This window comes from Carcharodon carcharias, chromosome 28, assembly GCF_017639515.1.
Source record: "Carcharodon carcharias isolate sCarCar2 chromosome 28, sCarCar2.pri, whole genome shotgun sequence".
NCBI classification, from domain to species: Eukaryota; Metazoa; Chordata; class Chondrichthyes; order Lamniformes; family Lamnidae; genus Carcharodon; species Carcharodon carcharias.
The window spans coordinates 34,995,319-35,022,186 of record NC_054494.1 but is presented as its reverse complement, the minus strand read 5'-3'; the positions used below and the strand labels follow the sequence as shown (position 1 = coordinate 35,022,186).

The window sequence follows — 26,868 nt, the reverse complement described above, 5'->3', positions numbered from 1 at the left end:
CATTTGCTGGGTTCCTAATCTCAACCACAATGGAATGTGCAGAGTGAGCACTCATGTCTTTCTCCAGAGGAAGGGTCAGCAAAGTTCTCACACACATCTTCAATTAACAAGATGAGGAGGGATCATGAAACATGTAGCCTGTCTTCCCATCCAAAAATAATAAAATTAGAGCACAAATTATTAAGTAATTGGGCTGATGCATCCATTCCAACCACTATCGCCAACCTGCTTCAACTTGGTCCATGTTGCTTAACCATGTGCATGGTTAAGGAAGTGAGCGCAAAACACTGCAACAGATCTCTGAGCGCAGGATGAATACAGATAAAGAAAGGCATTCACCCCCATCTAATCCCACATATTGAGAAAGTAGCGTCCCAACACCCTACAATAAACTCTTGCCTGATGGAGGGTTTTCACTATCACGCTACCTGAACATCTGTTCCAAATGTTAATTAGTGTGTGTGTGATGGTAATGTTCCTTTTGTCAGTTTGAACTCATGCCCCCTAACCAAACCAATGTGGTTTAACTTGAAACACCGAACCATATTCAAAACAGCAGCCCAGTCGATGTGGCAGAGAATAAAGAAACAGTTCTCCAACTTTAGTTAAAATGTTAAAAATAGACCTGTATTTATTTTTGGCAGTTTTTTCACACTGGTCTCCCAGGTGAAATTTCCAGAATGCTTAAATAAAAGCAAAATACCGTGGAAGCTGGAAGTCTGAAATAAAACCGAAAATGCTGAAAAGACTCAGCAGGTCTGGCAGTATCTGTGGAGCATCAGAGACGAAGAAGAGTCATATGAACTCGAAATGTTAACTCTGTTTCTCTCTCCACAGATGCTGAGTCTTTCAACATTTTTTGCTTTTTTCCCCAGAATGCTTGTTGTGTATACATTTGGTTAATGGTAAACCAATAAAATTCATAATTGTGTCTGACCAGATTTTATAGACTGTCAGCTCAATATTAATCCCAGAAATTGAATTCGTACCAACTTAAGTTCTAATGAAAGAAAACTCACTTTCTTAAACTTCAAAAGCACCAAACGTTGTCCAATTACAAACTGATCCCCTTTGAAAGACGGAAGCTATTTGACTTTGAAAATTGCTTTTGACAGCACATCCTGTGTGCTCCAAAAGATTAAAAAAGTATAAAATAGATGCCTAAAAACCTAAGCCTACAATTTTGTTTCTTTGAATCAGCCCTAGGGATACAGGTGGTTGCATGGTTAATGAAAACTGATGTATGCCGGGGATGGCTCAGGGTTTAAAACACTCTGCCTGAAGTCCTTAGATAGGGAATCAAATCCAAAGGTGGATGGGTTGGCTACCACTTCCCTTCACTGTTATTATAGGGAGACTTGACTATTCTTCTCCCACTCCACGAAGGGTTAAGAATGCTGCACAATGTGGACTGATGTCCTGGGATTAGAGCTAAGGAACACCCAGGAAATATTTCCCTTCGTTTGACAAAACTGTAAATCGTTTCTTAATGAGCAGGGACCCGATAGTTACACATAGAACAGAAAGGCAGAGTGGGAAACGTCCATCAGATTTGGGCTGGGATTGCTCAAGAGGGCACCATTTGATCAATGAGTCATCACACAACTCGGAATACTGAGTTCGTTTCCCTGCCTAGTGATGATAACCTTTTATGGTACAGTTGGCCAGTAGTCCAACTACATTCCCCACAAGGTGGCTGAAAGTCCAATCCTGGTCCACTGCGCTTCTCAATTAATTTAACATTTCACAATTGATCCAAATACTCTTTGCTATATCAGATGAACGACAAGAACAGAGCAAGCAGAACCGAGAGCAAGACCGAGAGTGAGGAAGAATGACATCACAACACCAGTTGGCTCACATAATTCCTTTGGCACAATTCTTGGGCCATAAATCATAGGCAAAGTCCCCAAGTATCCATTGGTAAGGCCCAGAGCAGAGATGAAGACAGCAGGGTAAACATCCCAATTGAAGAAAACTGTGTGTAAATGTTCTCGCGGTTGGTAATTACAGAATATGAACAAGGGTAAGAACAAGGTCCGCAAAAGCACCAAGATGGGAAGAGCTTTACTCTTCGGCCCAGGGATTTGGATCCAAGCAGTTATCTGTCGGCCAGTCCAGTCAGCAAAGTTATACAGGAGGAAGCAGGTCAGAGGTACAAAGTACTTATTGGTCCACACGCTATCTGAGTCCTTTGAAACAGATTTGATGCTGGATGAGATGGAAGGGAAGATAATGATGGAAATGAAGAAGGTGTAGAACACACTGAAGCCCACGACTGCGGTCTTTCTCAGGATGGGCTTCAATGGAGGAACAGTGCCCGTGTTGCTAGCCAGGGAAACACTCCCAACTGAGCCATTTAAGGAGGTAGTGTCATTGCTGAGCGAGTCAATATGGTTACCTCCACTATGTTGCATTCTCTCACGCAGACTCTTCAGGTAGTAGCTAAAGATAAAGGACAAAAGTGTTAAGTTTAAAGCAGAAATTAAGAAAGGACACATAATTGCCAAATACATACATTCTTATCTTGCTAATATTAAACTTACTGAAAAGAGGCAACGTTTACATGGACAAATCTGGAAACTCTCTCTTTGCGAAGCGCTCATCGACTTAATGCCACACGTCACGAGAAAGTAACTAGAAATTCAACCTGGCAGCTAATGTGGTGTCAGTTTGAAGGGAGTGCTGCCAGTGAAATTTGTGGGTTCAAATCTCACCCCAGGTCTTCACCCCAAGTTGCTAAAGTGAGTGTGGTGCTGCACTGTCACTGATCCTGTCCTGCTGTGGTGGTCTGAGTGAACTTGAAAGATCCCATGATTCCAAGATATAGCGATGGACACAGCTCTGTGTCCTCAACCAATCCTGTGAAACAGAGTTTAACTGACCATTGCCATTTGTGAGATCTTGCTTCCAACAGCATCTGCACTATACTCCAATTCATTCAATGTGAGGCACTTGGCAATGTGATAAGGAGCAATGGAAATACAGATCTCCTTCTTTCTGATAGTTATTGCAGACACTAAAAACGCAAAACACGAACTATTTCGGCTTTTTTCTAAGACAGATGTTTATTAAGTTGTAAGCTGACCCAATAACAAAAAAGAACTATAGTTTCTGGAATGTTTTATTTAGGATCAAGTCTGATCGGATGCCATAACATTACCAGTTAACAAGTGTACAACAGCGAGGGTTGGTTGCACAGTGGATTACAATTGACTCTGATGGACTGCACGCCTAGAGGGATTCTGGAAAACTCAATGTGTGTTGGTCCTTAACACAAAACCACTTTGAATTGATGGGAAATGCGAAGGTGCAGTTAGTGGCATTTAACTTGGACTCTGATGCAAGTGTGTTATTGAATTGTGGGAGTTTCACTCTGCACATCACGATAGCTAACTTGTGCAACACACAAGTGGGAAAGTATTCCATTTGACACTTTTACCATCCCTCATCTGAGCCAGAACAAACTAATTCAGCCAATTATAATTAGCGCAGTCATTAATATGAAAGGGAAGTGTCCAAATTGATTAAGAAGCAAGAAAACAACAGGCTAGGAATGTTTTCTTTTCTATTAGTCTCATTCATCTCTTGTGACAACAAATCAACAGTTGATAGGATTGTAACTAACACCCGATTAACGATTTACAGCGGCTGCCTACATATTAATTATGCTGGAGGAGAGAATGCAATCACTGTGCGGGATGTTGCGTATGATAATTGGAATGTCTTTCCACTTCACACTCAGTGCACCAATGTGATATTTCCCAATCACTTCAAGGGAGCTTCCCTTGCCAATGTACTCCTGGCCACCTTTGTGTCGTAGATTTGTACACACTTGAAATTGGGTTACCACTGCATCCTCCCACCATTCATGGGATGTGGGCATCGCTGGCTAGACCAGCATTAATTACCCATCCCTAATTGCTCTCAAGGTGGTGGTGGTGAGCTGCCTTCTTGAACCACTGCAGTCCAACTGGTGCAAGTACACCACAGTGCTCTTAGGGAGGGAGTTTCAGGATTTTGACCCAGCACCAATGAAGGGACGGCGATATATTTCCAAGTCAGGATGGCGAGTGGCTTGGAGGGGAACTTTCAGGTTGTGGTGTTCCCATGAATTCATATTGGAATTATTGCGATATCAATCGTCAAGGAAATGATGGAGAGATTCCAATTGCTAGAAGAAAGAAGGAGAAACATGCTTACCTGGAATATGGGATCCAGGGCAAAGTCATGTAGAGGACAATACAGATAATGAGGAAAATGTCAGCAGTAAGAAAATAGGCCAGTGCACTGTCGGAAATGGACTCAGCAGTAGCAAGGTCCACCACTGAAGCCAGCGCACTAAACGTCCCTCCCATGGCTTGTCCTGTAGAAGAAGCAAGAAAAGTGAACATGAAGTCATTCATTGAGAACAGAGCATTTCATATCTTTCCAAATGTAAATGCAAACACGCAATTGTTCCACAGCTGAGAAACTATGAGCTACAAACTGTTGGCTTTTTCATCATTCAAATGCTCCATCAAGACAGGGAAGAACCAAGAATAGCTCCAGGGAGAAAGGAGTATAATTATGTGACCATATTGGAGAAGCTGGGATTGCTCTCCTTAGAGTAGAGAACAGCAAGGTGATAGTTGATAGAAGTGCTCAAAATCATGATTATTTTAGATGGAATAAATAGAGAGAAACAGTTTCCAGTGGTTGAAAGGTTGATAACCAGAGGACAGAGATTTCAGGTGATGGGCAAAGGAACTGGAGATGACTTGAGGAAAAGCTTTATACACAATGAGTCGTTCAGATTTGGAATTCACTGCCTGACAGAGTGGTGGATACAGAGTCAGTATTAGCCTTCAAAAGAGAGCTGGATGATATGGGGAGAAAGTGGGGGTGTGGGGCTGACTAGGTTGCTTTTCGAAAGAGACAGCAGCCTTGATGGGCTGAATGGCCTCCTTCTGTGCTATACTGTTCCATGGTTCTAAGATGTTTCCACTTCTGTGGGGCGATCTAGGGGCCATACATATAAGACAGTCACTAATAAACTCAATAAAGATTACTCAGAGAATGTGGAACTTGCTACCACATGGAGCAGTGAGGCTAATAGCAATGCCACATTAAAGGAGGTGCTAGATAAACACATGAGCAAGAACAGGAGGAGATATTGATGGAGTTTGATGAAGAGGAGTGGGAGGAGAGTCCGAAGGAGGAGTATAAAGACTGGCATTGACCAATTAGGCTGAATGACTTGTTCCTGTGCTGTAACCTACCTGAAATTAAAGCTTGTGAATTCCTCATGGGAAACCTTCCAACTTCTCCAAAAATACTGCCCAAAAACACATTGGACGCTCCACTAACGATGACCACACAGGCCATGGTCAGACCAAAGAATTCGTATATCCATGAAGATGTGTCCACTTTCACCAGAATGGTGGTCACGCAAAATATAATGAGCATGATAGATAGGGAAGAGAGCACACGGACTTTAGCAGAGATCCTAAAATGGAAAGAAGAAATGTGCAAAGACAATACTGAACCATTCCAATCCAGGTCCCCACACAAAGAGCAATGCAGGAAATGAACATTCACAGTACAATCCTAAAGGGGGTCTAGGTACAAAAACCTCTGAAAACGACCAGACACACTGAGAAGACTGTTAAAAGAGCATCCTTATTTTTACTCCTGGAGGAATGGGGTACAAAAGCAAGGAGGTTAAGCCAAATCTGGTTAGCCCTCAGCTGCAGTATTGTATCCAATCCTGGGCACCACACTTTAAGAAGGGTGTCAAAGCCTTAGAGAGAGAGTGCGGAGGAGGTTTACAAGAAAAGTACAAGGGATGCGGGACTTCAGTTATGTGGATGGACTGAAGATGCTGAGGTTGTCCAGTGGAGAAAGTTAAGGGGAGTTTTGATCGAGTTGTTCAATATCACGAATGGTTTTTTATAAAAGTAAATAAGCAGATACAGATTCCACTGGCAAGAAGGGTGGAGAACCAGAGGGCACAGCGTTAAGGCAATTCGCAAAAGGACAGAGATGACATGAGGGGGGAGAAAGAAATGAAGCAAAGAGTTGAGATCTGGAGTGGGATCTGCCTGAAAGGATGGTGGAAGCAGATTCAGTTGTAACTTTCAAAAGGAAATCCTGCAAATACTGAAAGGGAAGGTATTGCAGGACTCTGGGGAAAGAGTAAGGGAATGGATTCAACTGGATAGCTGTACCAAAGAGCTGACAGAAGCACAATGGACCGAGTGAGCTCCTTCTGTGCTGTATTGATTCCGTAATTGAATAAAAAGTATGTAAAATCCGCACACACTTAACCATGACATTCGGTGAAGTAAAATCAGTTCAAATGAGAAGGTATAATGGTCAACATTATATTAAAAAACTATGCAGCTTGAAAGGTCAAATATTTTGGGGCCCTGATGTCTGAGATGTTCAATTGAATCCTTTGATAGATTCCTGCTTTGTAATGAGTCAAATTAATATTGCTGCATGACTTTCAAATCTTTTAAAGCAGAATCTATCTGCCCACGAATTTTTTTTAATTAGAAGATAGTTACCAATAAATTCAGATAGGCAATTAAGGAGAAATTTCTTTAGTCATAGAGAGATCAGAATGTGGAACTTCTTGCCACAGGAACTGCTTGAGGTAATCAGCCTCGATACAATTGAGAAGCAAACTAAGTGAATACGAGAGGGAAAGAGGAATAGAAAGATGTGCTGAAAGGTTGAGGTGAGATAGGTGAAATGAGAGGAGTTTTGTGTGGAGTATAAACACTGACATAAACTAGCTGGGCTGAATGTCATATTTATGGGCTGGAAACCCTACCTATTTCTATACAATTCTCCAATATCCATCATCTTGCTTACCTAGCCACAAAATCTTCAACGTAGAAAAATGAATGAACTTCATTTATATACAGCCTGTCACATCTTAAAGTGCTTTACTACCAATGGATTATTTCTGAAGTGCAGTCACTTCTGTTTTGTCCTGTTAATATCAATTTGAAGCAAACAAGGCCTACAAGCACCTGTCAGCTGAGTATTGAGTTAATACCATTTTGGTTGAAGGGTGTCGGCTGGGATAATGGGACAATTTAAAAATCCACAGAACCACAGAATCTCTACAGTGCAGCAGGAGGCCATTTGGCCCATCGAGTCTGCACTGGCTCTCGTGAAATGGAAAAGGTTTATTGGTCAATTTTATTTTATCATAGGATCATACATCTCAAAAGGAGACCATTCAGCCCATCATGCCTATGCTGGCTTTCTAAAAGATTTAGTCAATAGTTACTCTCCAGTATTCTTTCCATAGAGCTGCAAATTTTTCTTTATGAAATTAAATGAAAGGTTTGGGCTTCAGACAGGTATGGTGTCAGGAGGCCCTTTTGGAATAAACACCCTATCACCTTTCATCCTATTTTTAAATTAATTGATTGTCTTAACCTTGGCTGCCCTTCCTCACAACCCACCCCAGCTGTCAGTCACTAAGTTTGCTTCTTTTTCACCCATTTCCTCTTTGACCTACATGGTTCTTATCCTCCAGGAATATTTGCTGAGGTAAACACAGGTTTTACTGCCTCCTTCAGGAAGTCAGCCCTTAATAGAGGCACCACACCACCACCAGCAGCTCCTCTCCCTTTGGTGCATCACAGAATGCCAGCTTTTCCCATCATTGAAACAATCTTTTCCAAAAATAGGAAAGTGGGAGGTGGCGCAATATGCACGACCTGGGAGAGCACTTGAAAAGCCAAGACAAACATGGGTAATTTTTGAATGGCTACAGAGTCAATTTATGTTGATATTACTGACAGGCTTATAATCACCAATTTACTTCTTTGAACACAAAGACAGTGCAAAGAGGAAGAGAACTTCGCACTCAGCAAACATAACCTTTTTTACAAACTCACCTCCCAGGATGCAGGCCATGAGCAGCCGGGGTTTTGGATAAGATTTACTACTAACATAGCCAGTCCCTTCACAACCAATGCTCACATGCTGTATGTGCGAAGGTGGGAGAACAAATCATCTAACATTGCGAGGCCAATTGGATTTAACCACTTTCACGTGTTTATTTAGATTGGGCAGGGTTGGAAAATTAGTTAGAAGCTGAACGATGCACTAAACAGTGGTTGCTTGGTAGAACTTGAGTATTGCTGCAAAAAGAAAAGAGACAAGGTGTTGAAGGTTTTTGTCTCTCACTCATTAGGACAAACACAAGAATACCAAATCTCCAAGGGAACAACAATTTATACTGCATGAGAAAATGGTGCTGATTGGTTGGCAAGTTGACTCTGATTAGTCAAGGTGTTGCCATGAGGAAAGTACCAGAGAACTGCTGTCAGGCATTGCATCTTTGTTGAATTAAACAAAAGCATGGGGGACAATAATTGCTGCATTCTCCATGGCAATGCCTTGTCCAATCAGAGTACACTTATAATCTATCAGCACTTTTTTCTCTTGCAGTATGAACTGTTGCTTCTCTTTGAAATTTGGCATTCTTTTATCTGTCCTGAGTACAGAATGAAAAGCTTCAACAGCATGTCTCCCTTTTCAGTAATACTCACACATTGAACAGTCTGCTACAGCCCAAGACTGTGACTGTTGCCAAAGATGAATCTTTCCATTGTTCAACTTGAGGAAGGTGTTCTTCCAAGACAGAAACTATGGAGAGAGTCAGAGACCCTGAAGAGGTAGAGCTTGGTGTCACCAGTGTGTATCTGGAAGAATCTGAGAATGATAGGCTGGTCTGGGAGATTGCACAGACTGTAATCCATGAACTTGCTGATCTTCCATATGATGTGATCTCTGCCCGAACCAAGGGAGGAGAGGATATAATCTGAGTGAGAAAGAATTAACTAAGGATCTATTCAACCAAGAAGTAAATGTTAAGGGGAGGTTAATAAATTATGTCAACAGCAATGAGTTGTTGAGGAAAAATAGTGGAATATTTCTACAGTAAAGAAGGAAATGGAAGATTTTTTTCCCCTGCAAAGGTACATTGGAGTATGGAATGCATCAACACAAATGGTGATTGAAGCCAATCAAAATGTTTATTTGGGAATGAGAAGTAAATTTGAGAAACACAGAATGGGGAGCTCTTTCGGACCAGGACTGGCACAGAGACAGTGGTGTTGGAATTTCTATGGCAGCACGATATTCTCCCAAAATATCTTCTCAAACAGGATCAACAAAACTACAGCTGTGATGAATTGCAATCTATCTTACTATGCAACATTTTGTCAAAACCAGTTAAACAGGAACCAGGAGGAGTCAGATCCTGTCACCAACACTTACTTGTTCACTAGGAGATAATTAATCACCAGGCACAGCACAGAGGGTAGAGTTGATGCAAGCGATAGGTAACTCTCAAAATAATTCTAGAAAATGAACCAGAACAATCATAAGCTTCACCAATTTGCTGCAGTGCTTAGTGCACTGGACCATACCACTCTCCATATTACTAAAAGGATATTAAGGTGGTGAAAAAAAGACAGCACCAGAACTGAAGAGGTTATAACTATCAGGAAAGGCTGAACAAACTGGGGTTCATTTCTCTAGGAAGGAAGGAAAAGGCTGAGGGGTGCCCTGTTGGTGACCTTTGAAATGATCATGCAGACAGGCTTGATGTAGACAAGATGTTTCCATTTGTAGGGGAGTCCTAAACAAGGAACCATAAATATTGGGTAATGGTGTGTTAGTTCATTCAGGGAGTCCGAGTTGCAGTGGCAACATGCAGTTTTTAACATGTATATTGTTGTCTGGAGCTATGGATAGTGATGGGAGAGGGCTCCAACCATTCTTTCCATCACATGGCTGACCAGGAATCTCTCCCGATCTTACTACCTGCCATCGATGTGCGTTGGAAGGATTTGCAGGTTGATACTCAACCAGTTTAGCCACATTATGAATGCATCTTCCTTGGCCGTCAAGTCCTGGAGTGAGACACGAACCCAGAGCTCCTGGCTCAGAGGCAGGGTTGCTGCCCACTGCGCCACAAGACCTCAATAGAAGATAGTCAGTAAATCTAATAAGGAATTCAGGAGAAAGTTCGGAGAGTGTTGAGAACGTGGAAACCACTACCACAAGGAGTGGCTGAGTCGAACAGCATGGGTACGTGAGAAAGGAATAGATGATTTTACTGTAACGAAGTTGGGGAGGAAGCATGGACAGGCGGACATACTGTTTCTGTGTCTGGATGGCCTCTTTCTGTGCCCTAAATTCTATAAAACTGCTGATGGGAGTGAGCTGGTAAAAACATGAAAGGAGAGAGAAAAGAAAAAGTATTGATTGATTCCAGGAAACTGGGGGGAGAGGATATTGTTGGACAGATGCTGAGTAATGACGATCCTCACCTTGTCAATTTTTTGATAAGATTTGGAGTTGAATTCGGTGGGTCTGCCTCGAGTCTGAGGTTTCTTTTTGTTTTTCCTGGGCAACTGCATTGATTGCCCACCAGCAGCTGAGAAAGTGGTGCAAGCGAGAGGCCACTTTCAAACTCAACCACAGAACATGGGGCTAAGGTCACGCTTAGGTCAAAGTGGCAGCCTGCCTTTAAATTAAATGAACGAGTTGGGATTTTATGGCAATCTTGTCTCTTTTAAAGCATGTTTGTTGGATTCAGTTTAATTTGCTGCAGTGGGATTTTTCTGTTTAATCATTCATGGGATGTGGGTGTCCCTGGCTAGGCCAGCATTTACTGCCCAGCTATAATTACCCTTCTTGAACCACTGTATTCCATGTAGCATAGATATGCCCACCGTGCTGTTGGGGAAAGAGCTCCAGGGTTTTGACACAGTATTGTGGGAACGGCAATATATTTCTGAGTCAGGGTGGTGTGTGACTTGCATGGGAACTTCCCCCTGGACTAACAACCCACTGTTTGTGAATTAAACTCATGCAAGGTGGGTAGCTAACCCAGTACAGGTATTATAACTTCTACGCCACATGACATTATACTCCAAATGAAAGCTACTGCAGACACAATGGCACAAAACAGTGATACTCACGCCAAGGTCATTGTGCTGGGGAGAATGATCTGTCCCATTGCTCAACTTGTACAACCAGTAGTGTTTTGCCGTGCAGAAGAAGTTCCATGGCAACAAGGAGCCAATCCCAAGGAAGAAGAAAATTATATACACACCGTTGAACCTATCGGGAGGAGCCTCGTGGAAGCGATTTCTGACTAATGGTGTGAGGATCAGAGGATCCTCCTCTTCTGTCTGTGAGCTATGGGCCCTGTACAAAGAGTCTTGACTTTCCATTGTCTCTGAAGTGGAGCCAATGCCTGTGGAGCTCTCCTTGACAACCTCTTTTTGAGTTTCCTAAGGCTGAAATGCAACGTAAGAAACGAAAGAGAGGGTTAATAAACTAGACAGAAGACAATGTGAATACAACAGTCAGATACTCACCACGAGCCGATGGCTCCATGTTAAATGCAACCTCTTAAACACCGAATTTCATCATTTGTACTAGTCCTTTGGGAGTCACAACTCCATTCGCCCATGATGAAACAGCGCTAGCCTGTGGACCCAGGATGGATTAAACTATATTTCTAACACCCCTGTCCCTAATATCCTTTTTTCTGCCACTCTTCTGGGAAATGCAATACTGTTGTTTGGTCCAATATTCAGTGCCAACACCAAACTAGGTCACAAGTTGTCAAACCAGGTGTATTATGGGTGGTTTTCATTCTGGTGTGGTTATCTGAGAATTTACGCTTTTAAGAAAAGAAACCAACTTTGGAAAAAGAAAATCTTCATCGTTTTAGGAGTAAAATAAGCTGTTAAAAATTGGATTTAAAATGGACCAGATTCAAGATCACTGAGAAGTGTGTGTGGCAAACAGGTAACTCGAATGGGCTGACTATTTTTATGATGAACATTATTTAATGAAACCTCCAAAGTTAGCAGGCACAAGAGGTCGAATGGCCTCCTATTTCTTACGGGGAGTTGCTACAACAGAATCTTCTGTTAGACCAACAATGCTTGCTCAACGTTTTCAGGCTCTGAACCTGCCCTGGCAGGGTAGCAGAGTCTCTTCAAAGGGTCTCGCCACTTACTGCGATGCCACTAGTCTTTCTTTACAAACGATGTGAAACTCTTTCTGCTCCTTTCCACTGTTCGCTTCTGCCTTTCTAGGTATCAACTATCTCAGCCCCAGCTCATTGCTGCTGAAACTCGACAGCCTTGGCCGATGTTCCCTTCACCAGCCTCCCGCCCTCCATAATCTAAAGCTCATCCAAAACTCTGCTGCCTGGATCCTAAATTGCACCGATTTTCACCCATGTTCACTGAACTACATTGGCTTCCCAGTCCCATAATGCTTCGATTTTAAAATTTACATCCTTGTTTTCAAATTCCTCAATGGCCTCAACCCTCCTATTTCTGGAACTTTCTCCGGCCCCACAACCTTCCCTGGTCTCCACGCTCCTCCAAATCTGGCCTCTTGCGCATCCTCCACGTGCTTCACCTCATCATTGGCGGCTGTGACTTCAGCTGCCTGGGCCCTAAGCTGCGGAATTCCCTCCCTAAGCCGGTCCACCTCTCGGCCTCTCTCTCTCCTCCATTCAACACCCTCCTTGAAACCTCCTTCTGTGAGCAAGCTTTCACTCACCTGATCTAACTTCTCCTTTTGCGGGTCAGTGTCAAAATGTGTTTGGTGACGAGCATGTGAAGCACTTACCTGAGCGTGACCTCAGTTATGTCTCTCCCCCTCCCCCCCCCAAAAAAATGGCAGCTGCTTTAGTGCACTTTTAAAAAGCACTTGCTAAATCCATGCCCTACTATTCACTGGCACACGTCCGCTCAGATCAGTGGTATCACTTCTGCTCGACTTGTTCAAGCCTCTCTCCGGGGCTTGACGTGCCAGTGCAGTAACTGTCAGGAGGTTGTGTCCCTAGGGGAAGAATTTCTCTCTCGTAGGGCGGGCGCGACCTGAATGAGAGTAAAAGAATGCGCGATGATGTCGGGCGCTCTCGCGATATTTCGCTTGGCGGGCGCGCACAAGAGGCAGCAGCGGACCCGCCGACAACTAAGAGGCCTGTTAAGGCCTTGAACCAATGAATTTAATCGGATTTTTCGCTGCCCGTTCATCCACACCGTTGGCGGGGCAGGCGTAAAGGCCAGGCGGCTTTTGGATTTTTTTTAATGAAACCTCACCCATGGGCGGGGTGAGGTCTCCAACAGGAATTAAAAAGAAAATTAAATAAAAATGTTGAAATCTCATTTATAACATGTCTCCCTGTTCATGTCGCATGAGGGGACATGTTGTTTACATTTTTAAATTCTTCATTTATGGTCTTAAAAATCTTTAGCTCCCCGAGGCAGGTCTGTGCCTTCAGGGAGCTTCCTTTAAGTGGACCCGCTCGCACGCTCAAACATCTGCGCTTGCCCTTCTCCCACCCCTGGCAGTGCCCAGCGTTGTCGTGGCCGTTAGTTGGCCAGCCAGCGTGAAACCGTGGTCACGGCCCGATCGCGGGCGGACTGGCGACCATTCCCAGGCCCACCCACCGCGCCAGCCTGACGAGGTAAAAATCGTGCCCTCGGTTTCTGCTGATGCTGTCATTTCATAATGAAACCACATCAGACTCACGCTAGACCCCGCTAAAGCAGAATTAGTTCCACCAGTGCACTATACAATTGAAATATAGAAATTACTCAGGCATTTTTTTTTTAGTAAAAGTGAACTAAAAGTGATTACTCAGAATTTACAGCATAGTAACAAGTCACTGGACAGACCCAACAGGTCTGATATTTATGCTCTGCACAAACATGATGAGGAACTTGTCAAAAGTGTCTTGCTGTGGGTGGTCAGGTTGGGACACGTTCCCAACAGTCAGTCAGAGTCACAATGCTCAGTGCTATCGTTCTCTTTGCAAAACTCATGGGTAATACAGATGAAAGCTAAAGCAATAAGGGAATGAAACAGATTTATAATTTGCTCGCAAGTTTGTTCCTGTAAATTGCGATAACGAGCCAGCCGTGCATTAACCCGGGCTGAATATTGGCATTCCAGAAGGTTGTGGGCTCAACAGCCACTTCAGAAGTTCCATCACAGAATCTAGGCTGACACTCCCAGTATATTAATGAACTGAGGGAGTGCTATACTGTTGGAGGTGTCATCTTTTGCACAAGATTTTAAACCGCAGCTCTGAGTGCCCTCTCGGATGGATGCAAAAGATCCCACGACAGTATTTTTAGCCAAGTTCGGAAGTTCTCCGGGAGTCCTGCTCATTATTTACAATTCTACCAGCATCACCAAAAAATTCTTCACCAGATCTAAAACACTTCATTGACTAAAGGCAAGTTCTCGCTTTAATCTTTGACACTAAAATGAGTAACATTTTCACATTAATGGCACAATATAGTGAAATAATCACACTCGAGGAACAAGACTGAAGTAAAAGATCTGTCCTGCCAAGATAAACATAACAAAATAAAACTATTCTCATGCTTTTACAGAACATTCCACGCCATCAAAGCCCCCAAAACATTGCACTAGGAATCAGAGAACACCAAACAGGAGGTTTGAGAAGCGTTACGAAATTAACAGAGGGGGAGATGGTAGTGTAGTGGTAATGCCACAGAACTGGTAATCCAGAGGCCCAGGCTAATGCTCTGGGGACACAGGTTCAAATCCCACCACCGCAACTGGTGGAATTTGAATTCAGATAATATATCTGGAATATAAAAGATAGAGCCAGTAATGGTGATCATGCCAACTATCGTTGATCATCATTAAAAAACCCATCGGGTTCACTAATGTCCTTTAGGGAAGGAAATCTGCTGTCCTTACCCAGTCTGGCCTACATGTGACTCCAGACCCACAGCAACAAGTGACCACTCACATCCCGTGAAAGAATAAAGAGAAAAAAAAAACATTGAGATGAAGAGGAAAGTTTAACAGGTTGGGAGAAAGATGATAATTCCAAACGGTTCAGGAAGAGAACTCAGTTGGCACAGGTGTGATGGTCACCTCACTCAACTTGAAAGGAAAGTTTGAGTAGAACAATGGATTTATTGGGAAGTTCACAGAATCGAGAATAACAATGTGCTCAAATTCCTCCGGTAATCTTTATAAGGGCTGCTCAAACATGAGCTGAATGAACAAAGTTGAAAACTTACAAAAGTAACTAGAAGTTACTAAAGTAACAGTCAATGCCTGTAACTAGTATAATTGCAAGCCAATTAAGCCCCATCCCTAAATTCCTTTTCCTTATAGTCCTGCACATTTGTCCCCTTCAGATACATTTTTTTTAAGCAAAACAAATGCAAATTCAGAATATACACAAACCTGTTAAGGTTGAATTTTGATTATGAGAAAGACTCATATACCGATCTATTGCTCTCTAGGAAAACTGTAGTCATACTGCACAAACTGCACTTCCCAGGCCTTTAGGAGAAAACAAGGAGACTCTGGAAGCTTGGGGGGGGTGGGGGGGGAAATAAGGCTGAGAAAATATGTCACAAGCTTCTCAGAGGACAACAGACACATAGTTAGAGATCTGAGTGGGGATGTGGTCAATGTCACGTTCACAAATTCACTCAAGAACATTTGTGTCCTAGTAATCTGGTAACAAGCTTAATGTATCCAGTGACAGTTACATAATTCATGTATCCCAGTTATATACTGTAGTAATACCCATTCATACCCCAGGGAGACACGGACACCCCCCTGTGTCCAGACCCCAGGGAGACACGGACACCCCCCCGTGTCCAGACCCCAGGGGGACACGGACACCCCCGTGTCTCAACCCCAGGGGGACACGGACACCCCCGTGTCTCAACCCCAGGGGGACACGGACACCCCCGTGTCTCTAGCCCAGGGGGACACGGACACCCCCGTGTCTCTAGCCCAGGGGGACACGGACACCCCCGTGTCTCTAGCCCAGGGGGACACGGACACCCCCGTGTCTCTAGCCCAGGGGGACACGGACACCCCCGTGTCTCTAGCCCAGGGGGACACGGACACCCCCGTGTCTCTAGCCCAGGGGGACACGGACACCCCCGTGTCTCTAGCCCAGGGGGACACGGACACCCCCGTGTCTCTAGCCCAGGGGGACACGGACACCCCCGTGTCTCTAGCCCAGGGGGACACGGACACCCCCGTGTCTCTAGCCCAGGGGGACACGGACACCCCCGTGTCTCTAGCCCAGGGGGACACGGACACCCCCGTGTCTCTAGCCCAGGGGGACACGGACACCCCCGTGTCTCTAGCCCAGGGGGACACGGACACCCCCGTGTCTCTAGACCAGGGGGACACGGACACCCCCGTGTCTCTAGCCCAGGGGGACACGGACACCCCCGTGTCTCTAGCCCAGGGGGACACGGACACCCCCGTGTCTCTAGCCCAGGGGGACACGGACACCCCCGTGTCTCTAGCCCAGGGGGACACGGACACCCCCGTGTCTCTAGCCCAGGGGGACACGGACACCCCCGTGTCTCTAGCCCAGGGGGACACGGACACCCCCGTGTCTCTAGCCCAGGGGGACACGGACACCCCCGTGTCTCTAGCCCAGGGGGACACGGACACCCCCGTGTCTCTAGCCCAGGGGGACACGGACACCCCCGTGTCTCTAGCCCAGGGGGACACGGACACCCCCGTGTCTCTAGCCCAGGGGGACACGGACACCCCCGTGTCTCTAGCCCAGGGGGACACGGACACCCCCGTGTCTCTAGCCCAGGGGGACACGGACACCCCCGTGTCTCTAGCCCAGGGGGACACGGACACCCCCGTGTCTCTAGCCCAGGGGGACACGGACACCCCCGTGTCTCTAGCCCAGGGGGACACGGACACCCCCGTGTCTCTAGCCCAGGGGGACACGGACACCCCCGTGTCTCTAGCCCAGGGGGACACGGACACCCCCGTGTCTCTAGCCCAGGGGGACACGGACACCCCCGTGTCTCTAGCCCAGGGGGACACGGACACCCCCGTGTCTCTAGCCCAGGGGGACACGGACACCCCCGTGTCTCTAGCCCAGGGGGACACGGACACCCCCGTGTCTCTAGCCCAGGGGGACACGGACACCCCCGTGTCTCTAGCCCAGGGGGACACGGACACCCCCGTGTCTCTAGCCCAGGGGGACACGGACACCCCCGTGTCTCTAGACCAGGGGGACACGGACACCCCCGTGTCTCTAGACCAGGGGGACACGGACACCCCCGTGTCTCTAGCCCAGGGGGACACGGACACCCCCGTGTCTCTAGCCCAGGGGGACACGGACACCCCCGTGTCTCTAGACCAGGGGGACACGGACACCCCCGTGTCTCTAGCCCAGGGGGACACGGACACCCCCGTGTCTCTAGCCCAGGGGGACACGGACACCCCCGTGTCTCTAGCCCAGGGGGACACGGACACCCCCGTGTCTCTAGCCCAGGGGGACACGGACACCCCCGTGTCTCTAGCCCAGGGGGACACGGACACCCCCGTGTCTCTAGCCCAGGGGGACACGGACACCCCCGTGTCTCTAGCCCAGGGGGACACGGACACCCCCGTGTCTCTAGCCCAGGGGGACACGGACACCCCCGTGTCTCTACCCCAGGGGGACACGGACACCCCCGTGTCTCTAGCCCAGGGGGACACGGACACCCCCGTGTCTCTAGCCCAGGGGGACACGGACACCCCCGTGTCTCTAGCCCAGGGGGACACGGACACCCCCGTGTCTCTAGCCCAGGGGGACACGGACACCCCCGTGTCTCTAGCCCAGGGGGACACGGACCCCCCCGTGTCTCTAGCCCAGGGGGACACGGACACCCCCGTGTCTCTACCCCAGGGGGACACGGACCCCCCCGTGTCTCTAGCCCAGGGGGACACGGACCCCCCCGTGTCTCTAGCCCAGGGGGACACGGACCCCCCCGTGTCTCTAGCCCAGGGGGACACGGACACCCCCGTGTCTCTAGCCCAGGGGGACACGGACACCCCCGTGTCTCTAGCCCAGGGGGACACGGACACCCCCGTGTCTCTAGCCCAGGGGGACACGGACACCCCCGTGTCTCTAGCCCAGGGGGACACGGACACCCCCGTGTCTCTAGCCCAGGGGGACACGGACACCCCCGTGTCTCTAGCCCAGGGGGACACGGACACCCCCGTGTCTCTAGCCCAGGGGGACACGGACACCCCCGTGTCTCTAGCCCAGGGGGACACGGACACCCCCGTGTCTCTAGCCCAGGGGGACACGGACACCCCCGTGTCTCTAGCCCAGGGGGACACGGACACCCCCGTGTCTCTAGCCCAGGGGGACACGGACACCCCCGTGTCTCTACCCCAGGGGGACACGGACACCCCCGTGTCTCTAGCCCAGGGGGACACGGACACCCCCGTGTCTCTAGCCCAGGGGGACACGGACACCCCCGTGTCTCTAGCCCAGGGGGACACGGACACCCCCGTGTCTCTAGCCCAGGGGGACACGGACACCCCCGTGTCTCTAGCCCAGGGGGACACGGACACCCCCGTGTCTCTAGCCCAGGGGGACACGGACACCCCCGTGTCTCTAGCCCAGGGGGACACGGACACCCCCGTGTCTCTAGCCCAGGGGGACACGGACACCCCCGTGTCTCTAGCCCAGGGGGACACGGACACCCCCGTGTCTCTAGCCCAGGGGGACACGGACACCCCCGTGTCTCTAGCCCAGGGGGACACGGACACCCCCGTGTCTCTAGCCCAGGGGGACACGGACACCCCCGTGTCTCTAGCCCAGGGGGACACGGACACCCCCGTGTCTCTAGCCCAGGGGGACACGGACACCCCCGTGTCTCTACCCCAGGGGGACACGGACACCCCCCGTGTCTCTACCCCAGGGGGACACGGACACCCCCGTGTCTCTAGCCCAGGGGGACACGGACACCCCCGTGTCTCTAGCCCAGGGGGACACGGACACCCCCGTGTCTCTAGCCCAGGGGGACACGGACACCCCCGTGTCTCTAGCCCAGGGGGACACGGACACCCCCGTGTCTCTAGCCCAGGGGGACACGGACACCCCCGTTTCTCTAGCCCAGGGGGACACGGACACCCCCGTGTCTCTACCCCAGGGGGACACGGACACCCCCGTGTCTCTAGCCCAGGGGGACACGGACACCCCCGTGTCTCTAGCCCAGGGGGACACGGACACCCCCCGTGTCTCTAGCCCAGGGGGACACGGACACCCCCGTGTCTCTAGCCCAGGGGGACACGGACACCCCCGTGTCTCTAGCCCAGGGGGACACGGACACCCCCGTGTCTCTAGCCCAGGGGGACACGGACACCCCCGTGTCTCTAGCCCAGGGGGACACGGACACCCCCGTGTCTCTAGCCCAGGGGGACACGGACACCCCCGTGTCTCTAGCCCAGGGGGACACGGACACCCCCGTGTCTCTAGCCCAGGGGGACACGGACACCCCCGTGTCTCTAGCCCAGGGGGACACGGACACCCCCGTGTCTCTAGCCCAGGGGGACACGGACACCCCCGTGTCTCTAGCCCAGGGGGACACGGACACCCCCGTGTCTCTAGCCCAGGGGGACACGGACACCCCCGTGTCTCTAGCCCAGGGGGACACGGACACCCCCGTGTCTCTACCCCAGGGGGACACGGACACCCCCGTGTCTCTACCCCAGGGGGACACGGACACCCCCGTGTCTCTAGCCCAGGGGGACACGGACACCCCCGTGTCTCTAGCCCAGGGGGACACGGACACCCCCGTGTCTCTAGCCCAGGGGGACACAGACCCCCCCTTTGTACTTTGTTTGGATTGTGCAGGTTTACACAGAGACAGAGAGAGACCCGGAGCCGAGGCCAGGGTCCCGAGCAGAGACTGGAAGCGGGTCTGGAGGCGGATTTCCGCCACTCACCCCGGCTGCTGTCGCCGAGCTCCGCACTGGGGCTATCGGCCCATCGCTGCCTCCGGAGTCGGTGCGGGAGTCCCGCCGCCGGCCGCGCCGCCCGCCAAACGCCACGCCACGCCGCGCCGCGCCGCGCCGCCCGCCAAACGCCGCGCCGCACGCTCCCAGCCTCCCGGCCTCCGGCCCCGCTCGGCCCAGTTTACGCCCCTCTCTCCGCCCCCAGCAGCAACCAGCCAATCAGCAGGCTGCAATCCGGATCTGGGCGGTTTCCCCGCCCCCCCCAACCTCTCGCTGCACAAATGTTCAAACAAATCCTGAGATTTCCCAGGATCTCTACATTTCCTGTTGTACAGTTGGCATTGGGCTGCTCTCCCTGTCTATTTAGTGAAATTAAAACAAAAAAAAAATGCTGCAAATACTCCAGAAAACAGAATGAAAGGTCAGCAACCTGCAACTTGAGCTCTGGTTTTTTCAAGATTTCCCTTGCAGAGATGAAGATAATCCCAGTGCAGTCTGAAGTCCAGTTTTCACAATGTCCAGGCAGCAGAGCAGCCCATGCAACTATGTCCCTACATGCTCATCGGTCCATATCTGTGGATCTCCAAAGGCAGCCGGAATGTGGATTCACAGCCCAAACCCTAACCCTAACCCCAACCCCAACCCCAACCCCAACCCTGGTTTTTCTGCCCGTTGTGAACCATACTGATTTTCGGGGTTCCAGAAACCCGACTGAGAATGCTGAAACCCATCGGTGTTCCCTCGTAAAAGCACCGATCAACGTTGGCTCCTGATCCGACAATGCCCCGTTATTTTAGAATCACGCGCAAACCCTTCCGTGGCCTCGCCCCCTTCCCAACTCTGTGACCTGCTCCAGCCCTACAACCCTCGGAGATCTCTGCACTCCTCCCATTCTGGCCTCTTACACATTCCCCGTTTTATTCACTCCAACGTTGGTGGCCAACGCCTTCAGCTGCCTCGGCCTGAAACTCTGGACTGACCTCCTCGGCCATCCTCGCCTCTCTACCTCTCTCTCCTCCTTTAAGTCGCTCCTTAAAAGCTATCTCTTTGACCGAGCTTTAGGTCAGCTGCCCTAACATCATCTTATACGCGTTGGTGTCAATTATTGTCCATTAAGTTCCTGGGGAGCTCCTTGGGATGGTTCAATGTGCTTAAGGCACTCTGTTTGGGGACTTTCACGTTTATCTCACTGCTCTGTGCAAACCCCATACCATTAATGCAGAAATATAAATTCAGAATATAAAGCACAAACCACAGTCGGCAAACTCATGGGGATGGGGAGCACTGACAGAACAATTAATTAACATTTGTTCTGCTTTGCATTGCACAGCACAATTTGCATGTTCTCACTATAAACAAATGTGCCTGTTCCCACTTGGCAGCTGCAAGATAATTAGATAATTTATATGATGGATTGACTTAACAAATTACTGGTGCAGGCGGGAGCTGATACACACTCACTGTTCATTGACAAAATATAATATCACTCTGTTTGTGCATTCTTCGCTATACCAGGTTTTACATGCTTCTCTTCCCCTCTCCTCTTCTGCTGTAACCTTTACACCTCCTCTGAACCCATGTTTTGTCTTCTTATTATCCCCAAGATCTCTGTGCTCCTCCAATCCTGTACCTCTGCAATTTCCGTTGCTCCACCATTGGCAACTGTGCCTTCAGCTGGCTGGGCCCCAACCCTCATGAATTCCTTTCTTAAACCTTTCCTCGTTTAAGGCAATCCTTAAAACCTGTCTATTTAATCAAACGGTTGGGTCATCTGTCCTAACATCTAGCTCAGTGTCAAATATTTGTTTGATAAAAATTCCTGTTAAGTGCCTAGGGATATTTTATCCAGTTAAGGTGCTATGTAAATTCAAGTTATTGTTCTTGTAGTCCGAATATCACCTTTGCTATACAATCGCTCCTGTCCTCCAGGTCAATCATTTCCTTTCCTGACCCTTTTCCCTAGCTCAGTATCAATTTAAAAGCTGTTCACCTTCACCTTGTAACATCTTCCAGTTATGATGAAAGGTCACAGACCTGAAACGTTATCTCTGTTTCTCTCTTCACAGGCCTGCCTGACCTGCTGAATATTTCCAGCATTTTCTGCTTTTATTTCAGACCTCCTGCACATTTGCAGTATTTTGCTTTTGTCTGTGATGGTAAGACTTGAGTACACCCAGTAAGAAAGTGGAGAGGCTGGAGAAGCTGGGATTGTTCTCCTTAGAGGAGAGAGGGTGAAGAGGAGACTTGATAAAGGTTTTTAAAATGTTGGAGGGTTTTGACTGAGTAATTATGGAAATCTGTTACAATGTCCATCAAGACCGATAGCTTTTAAAAAGAGCTTTGATGGGAAATCACAAAAAAAAATCCCAAAAGGAGTGTGCTATTGATAGGTGTCAGGTAGATAATACAATTAAGAACCAGGCTGAATATAAAAGGCTCAGAGGGGAGGTGAAAAAGCATATAGAGAAGCAAAGAGAAAGAATGAAAAGAGACTAGCAGCTAACATAAAAGGAAATCCCAAATTCCAAAATCTTCTATTGGCATATAAATGGAAAAAGGGCAGCAGAAGGAAGAGTAGGGCTGATTAGGGACCAAAAAGGGGATTTACATATGGAGGCAGAGAGTATAGCTGAGGTATTAAATTAATATTTTGCATCTGTTTTTACCAGGAAGAAGGTGCCACTCAGGTAATTCAGACACTTGAAGGATTTAAAACTGATAAGGAGGAGGTATTGGAGAGGCTGTCTTTACTTAAAGTTGATAAGGCACCAAGACTGGATGACGTGCATCTAAGGTAGACTGAGGGAAGTGAGAGTAGAAATTGTGGAGGTACTGGCCATAATTTTCCAGTCTTCCTTACACTCAGGGGTGGTGCCAGAGGACTGGAGTATTGCAAATGTTTCACCCTTGTTCAAAAAAGGGTGTAAAGATAAGCCCGGCAACTACAGGCCAGTCAGTTTAACCTCGGTGATGGGGAAACTTCTGGAAACTACAATACGAGACAAAATTAATAGTCACATGCACAAATGTGGATTTATTAAGGAAAGCCAACACAGATTTGTTAGGGGAAAATTGTGGTTAACCAACTTGAGAGTTTTTTGAAGAGGTAAAAGAGAGGGTTGATGAGGGTAATGCTGTTGATGTGGTATACAAGGACTTCCAAGAGATATTTGATACAGTGCCACACAACAGACCTGTGAATAAAGTTATAGCTCATGCAATAGGAGGGACAGTAGCAACATGGATACAAAATTGGCTGAGTGACAGGAAATACAGACTAGTTGTTAATGGATGTTTTTCTGGCTGGAGGACAGTTTGTAGTGGAGTTCCTCAAGGGACAGTTGCTTTTCCTGATAAATATTATTGAGATAGACCTTTGTGTACAAGGCACAATTTCAAAACTCACAGATGATACAAAACTTGGAAGCATTGTGAATTGTGAGAAGAATGGTGTAGAACTTAAAAAGGACATAGTCAAGTTAGTGTAATGGGGAGACAAATGGCAGATGAAGGTTAATATAGAGAAATATAAATTTTGGTAGGTTCATTTTGGTAGGAAGAACATGGAGAGATAATATAAAATAAAAGGGGTGCAGGAGCAGAGGTACCTGGATGTATATGTGCATAAGTCATTGAAGGTGGCAGGACAGGTTGAGAAAGTAGGTAATAAAGTTTACTGAATCCTAGGCTTTATTATTAGGGGCAAAGAGTACAAGAGCAAGGAGGCTATGTTGAACTTGTATAAGACATTAGTTAAGCCTCTACTGGAGTATTGCGTCCAGTTCTGGGCACCACACTTTAGGAAGATTGTGATGGCATTAGAGAGAGTGCAGAAAAGATTCATGAGAATAGTTCCAGGGATGAGGAACTTCAGTTACAAAGATAGATTGGAATCACCCTGGTGATTCCTTACCCTGGCCATATCAGGGACAAATCTTCCAGTATCCTTATATGTCCATGGGTTCTGTCTGTTTGACCAGAGACCAGCTTTTCCACTTGGATTCTGTCTGGTAGCCAACAGGGAAATAGCCCTTTCCCCTCTGCTGACCATTCCAGCTGCTGCCCCTGTCTCTCTCTCTCTCTCTCTCTCTCTCTCACACACATTGGCTTATGCTTGGCAGAACTGACAGGAGGTCATATGCTTCCTTTTTACATTGAATTAAAAGAGGTAATTTAAAACATAACCATCTTCTTATAAAACCTAACATTCTTAAATTCTTTCCAAGTGAGTTTGTGAGTTGGTAAAAAGTGAATCAGAGACCATATGAGGAAACATATTTTCTACACAACAAGTTGTTATGAACTGGAATACACTGCTTGAATGGGGGGGTGGGGGGGGAGGAAGAGATGTGTCATGTGATGATATTGTGAGACTTTTAGAAAAAAACTGTATTTTTAAAAACTACACTTTAAAAGACTGAATATCAAGATGGCCCCCGAGAAATTGCCAGACAGTTTTGTTCAATAAACTACTTTTATCTCTCGAGAAGATCCTCGTTCTGATATTAACTCAACGTTTGTCAGACTAGGAGATAAACAAAGCTTCGCTGGCAACTTGGTTGTAAAAAATGTGAATTCACCTTTTCAGAAAACAAAAGATATCAGCGCACTGAAACCACAGGCGGGAGAAGAATCCAACTGCCTAATGGGATTACCACAATACCTTATTCGGGACCGTGATTTGACTGATGTGAGGTCATATGATAGAGTGGCCATCTTGGTTCCCTGCTAAATATATAGCAGAAGATACAAACTGCCTTTCAGAAACATCTTCAGGGAGACTGAATATTATCAGAGAGGGAGGTCCTGGATGGATTGCTGCAATCAACTACCAGTTAAAGTGCCATAACCCTGTAGCTTGAAAGAGACACCAGGACACTCCCTCCCATGCCCTGTTCCGGTCTTCAAGCCTACCTAAGAAACCAGATCACCTTTAGGGGCCTTCGCAGCTGCTGAGATATATCTGCAATTTCAAAGCCTTCACTTTAGTCAACCTAACAACATGAGTACGAAGCAACAGGCCTGAACCGAAACAGAGACCGAGTGAAATTCCATTTTTATAATTACCATCTTACCTTCACCTGTAACTAATTTTGTACGTGTGTGAAACTATGAGTGAGACATTGTTATTTTATTAACTTCCAGGGAAAAGGGTGTGGGGAAAATAAACCAACCTTTTTCTTTTCAAATGCAAAAGCTTGCTGCTTGGTTATTTAAAAATTGACTCAATCACTCAGAGAGTAAGAAAACACAGATCCACATACAAATATATTTGATCACGGGCAATAAAAGGTAACATTTTAAATTTGTCTATGAGAGGTGGAAGAAGACTTAATAATAACCCTCAAAAGAGAATTGAATAAATACTTGAAGTGGAAAATTGCAGGGCTATGGGGAAAGAGCAGGGGCATGGGATAATTGGATAGTTCCTTCAAAGAGCTAGCACAGGTATGAGGGGCTCAATGGCCTCCTTCCATGTTGCATCATTCTGTGATTCTGATCCTGCAGCAACACTAACAGGGACTAGTCCCACCCCATGAAGCCAGTAGAGACAGTAGCCCTTTAGACAGTACCACAAGCTGCTTTTTCTATCTAATACTAAGATAGGAACGTAGCAAGTGGGAGCAGGAGTAGGCCATTTGGCCCCTTGAGACTGCTTTGCCATTCAACTAGATCAGGGCTGACCTTCTACCTCAATGGCATTTTCCCCATATCCCTCGATGCCTTTAATATCTAAAAATCTGTCAATCTGTCTTGGACATACACAATTGGGCAGGATTTTTTGGCCCTGCCAGTGACGGGCATCATCACAGGTCGGACGGGAAAATTTGGAGAGTGGACAAAATTGGTTTATGGACGCTCTCCAAATTTTTCTGTCCCGCCCGCGATGGGAAATCTTGGAAAATCCCACCCAATGATGAGCCTCGCGATAAAAGAACTCTTCGCTACAGCAAACTGAGGCCGATTTAAATCCACATCTAAATTGCATAGGATTTACAGCACAGAACCAGGCCTTTCAGCCAATTATTCTATGCTGGCATTTAAGCTCCACACAAGCCTCTTCCTATTTAACATTATATATTAAAGGCATTTCCCTAATTGAGACAAACAGAGGTCACCTTTTTTGTGTGGATATAGGATACCGAAGAGCTTGGTGCCGACAGCAACTCCTCTACCCAGAACTTAATAACATCAAGGTCTCTCTCAATATTGAACTGCCAGTGAAATCTTCATGCTTATACACTTAATGACTGCTGTTTGAAGAGCAAACAATTATTCAACTAGAGACATTACCTTCTGGTCAACACTGGAGCAAATCTACCAGTACTTCCATAACACAGCAACACTGAACACATTTTCAATAATACATTAAGGACAAGACTATCCTTGTCTCCTTCATAATGAACTTGAGGAAGTACATGAATCTGGCTAGTGAATAGGTCAATAAACCAATATCAGCAATATTCAGCCAACAAACAGGATATTATCTCAGCAAATTAACTCTTCAGTGTCAGCATTTTACATTTTGAAGATACGTAATCTCTTTGATAAGTATATTAAGGCAGACAAATGAAGTCAATAGAATTCAGTGGAGACAAAGGGGGGAAGCGGAGATAAAGAATTATTACTGGTCTCTGTAAATCTTTAAATTGAAATTATCATTGGGAATAGTCAACAGCAAAAATCTTCCCACTATGGTTATAGTGTCATTAGCACAGAGAGACCAGAGGAAATCTTCCCAGGAATTGCTCTCATTGTAACATAAAGCATCATAAAACCCCAGGTGGTTTGCTAATGTGCTTCAGGAAAGGGATCCCGCCAACGCCTCCTAATCTGGTCCACATCTAACTCCAACCACACATCACATGATTGGGTCTTAATACTTTGACAAACCACTCCATGGCTCAGTTGAAGCCATTCTCATCGCTGAGTCAAAAGTTGGGGGAAGGCTTGAGTCCCCACTCCAGATATGTGGACACAAAATCCAGACTGTTAATCCCAGTGCAATACTGGGGGAGAGCAGCAGTGTCAGTAGTGCTGTCT

General features: G+C 47.1%; 1 protein-coding gene across 2 annotated transcripts; it reads right to left on the bottom strand.

Annotated features, from left to right (window-relative positions):
* Nucleotides 1-605: 605 nt before the first annotated feature.
* Nucleotides 606-26,205, bottom strand: slc29a3 (solute carrier family 29 member 3). 2 transcript variants are annotated; one of them, XM_041176464.1, is made up of 6 exons: nucleotides 26,119-26,205; nucleotides 11,001-11,321; nucleotides 9,289-9,371; nucleotides 5,262-5,488; nucleotides 4,204-4,366; nucleotides 606-2,445 (listed from the first exon to the last, which is right to left on the bottom strand). In XM_041176464.1, exons 2-6 carry the CDS (start codon nucleotides 11,253-11,255, stop codon nucleotides 1,770-1,772), a joined length of 1,404 nt encoding a protein of 467 aa, XP_041032398.1. In that variant the 5' UTR covers nucleotides 11,256-11,321; nucleotides 26,119-26,205; the 3' UTR covers nucleotides 606-1,769. The 2 variants fall into 2 exon arrangements, with proteins under 2 accessions (XP_041032398.1, XP_041032397.1); XM_041176463.1 differs by lacking the exon at nucleotides 26,119-26,205 and adding an exon at nucleotides 19,816-19,927.
* Nucleotides 26,206-26,868: the final 663 nt, after the last annotated feature.

What these genes read in the sequence shown, in the direction of transcription:
- slc29a3 (XM_041176464.1), bottom strand. Translation starts at nt 11,255, where the DNA reads ATGGAAAGTCAAGACTCTTTGTACAGGGCCCATAGCTCACAGACAGAA. An exon ending in AATTATCTCCTAGTGAACAA is followed by an intron (nt 5,489 to 9,288) that starts GTAAGTGTTGGT and finishes TTTCCATTTTAG; the next exon opens with GATCTCTGCTAAAGTCCGTG. An exon ending in TTCACAAGCTTTAATTTCAG is followed by an intron (nt 4,367 to 5,261) that starts GTAGGTTACAGC and finishes CTTCTTCTACAG; the next exon opens with GACAAGCCATGGGAGGGACG.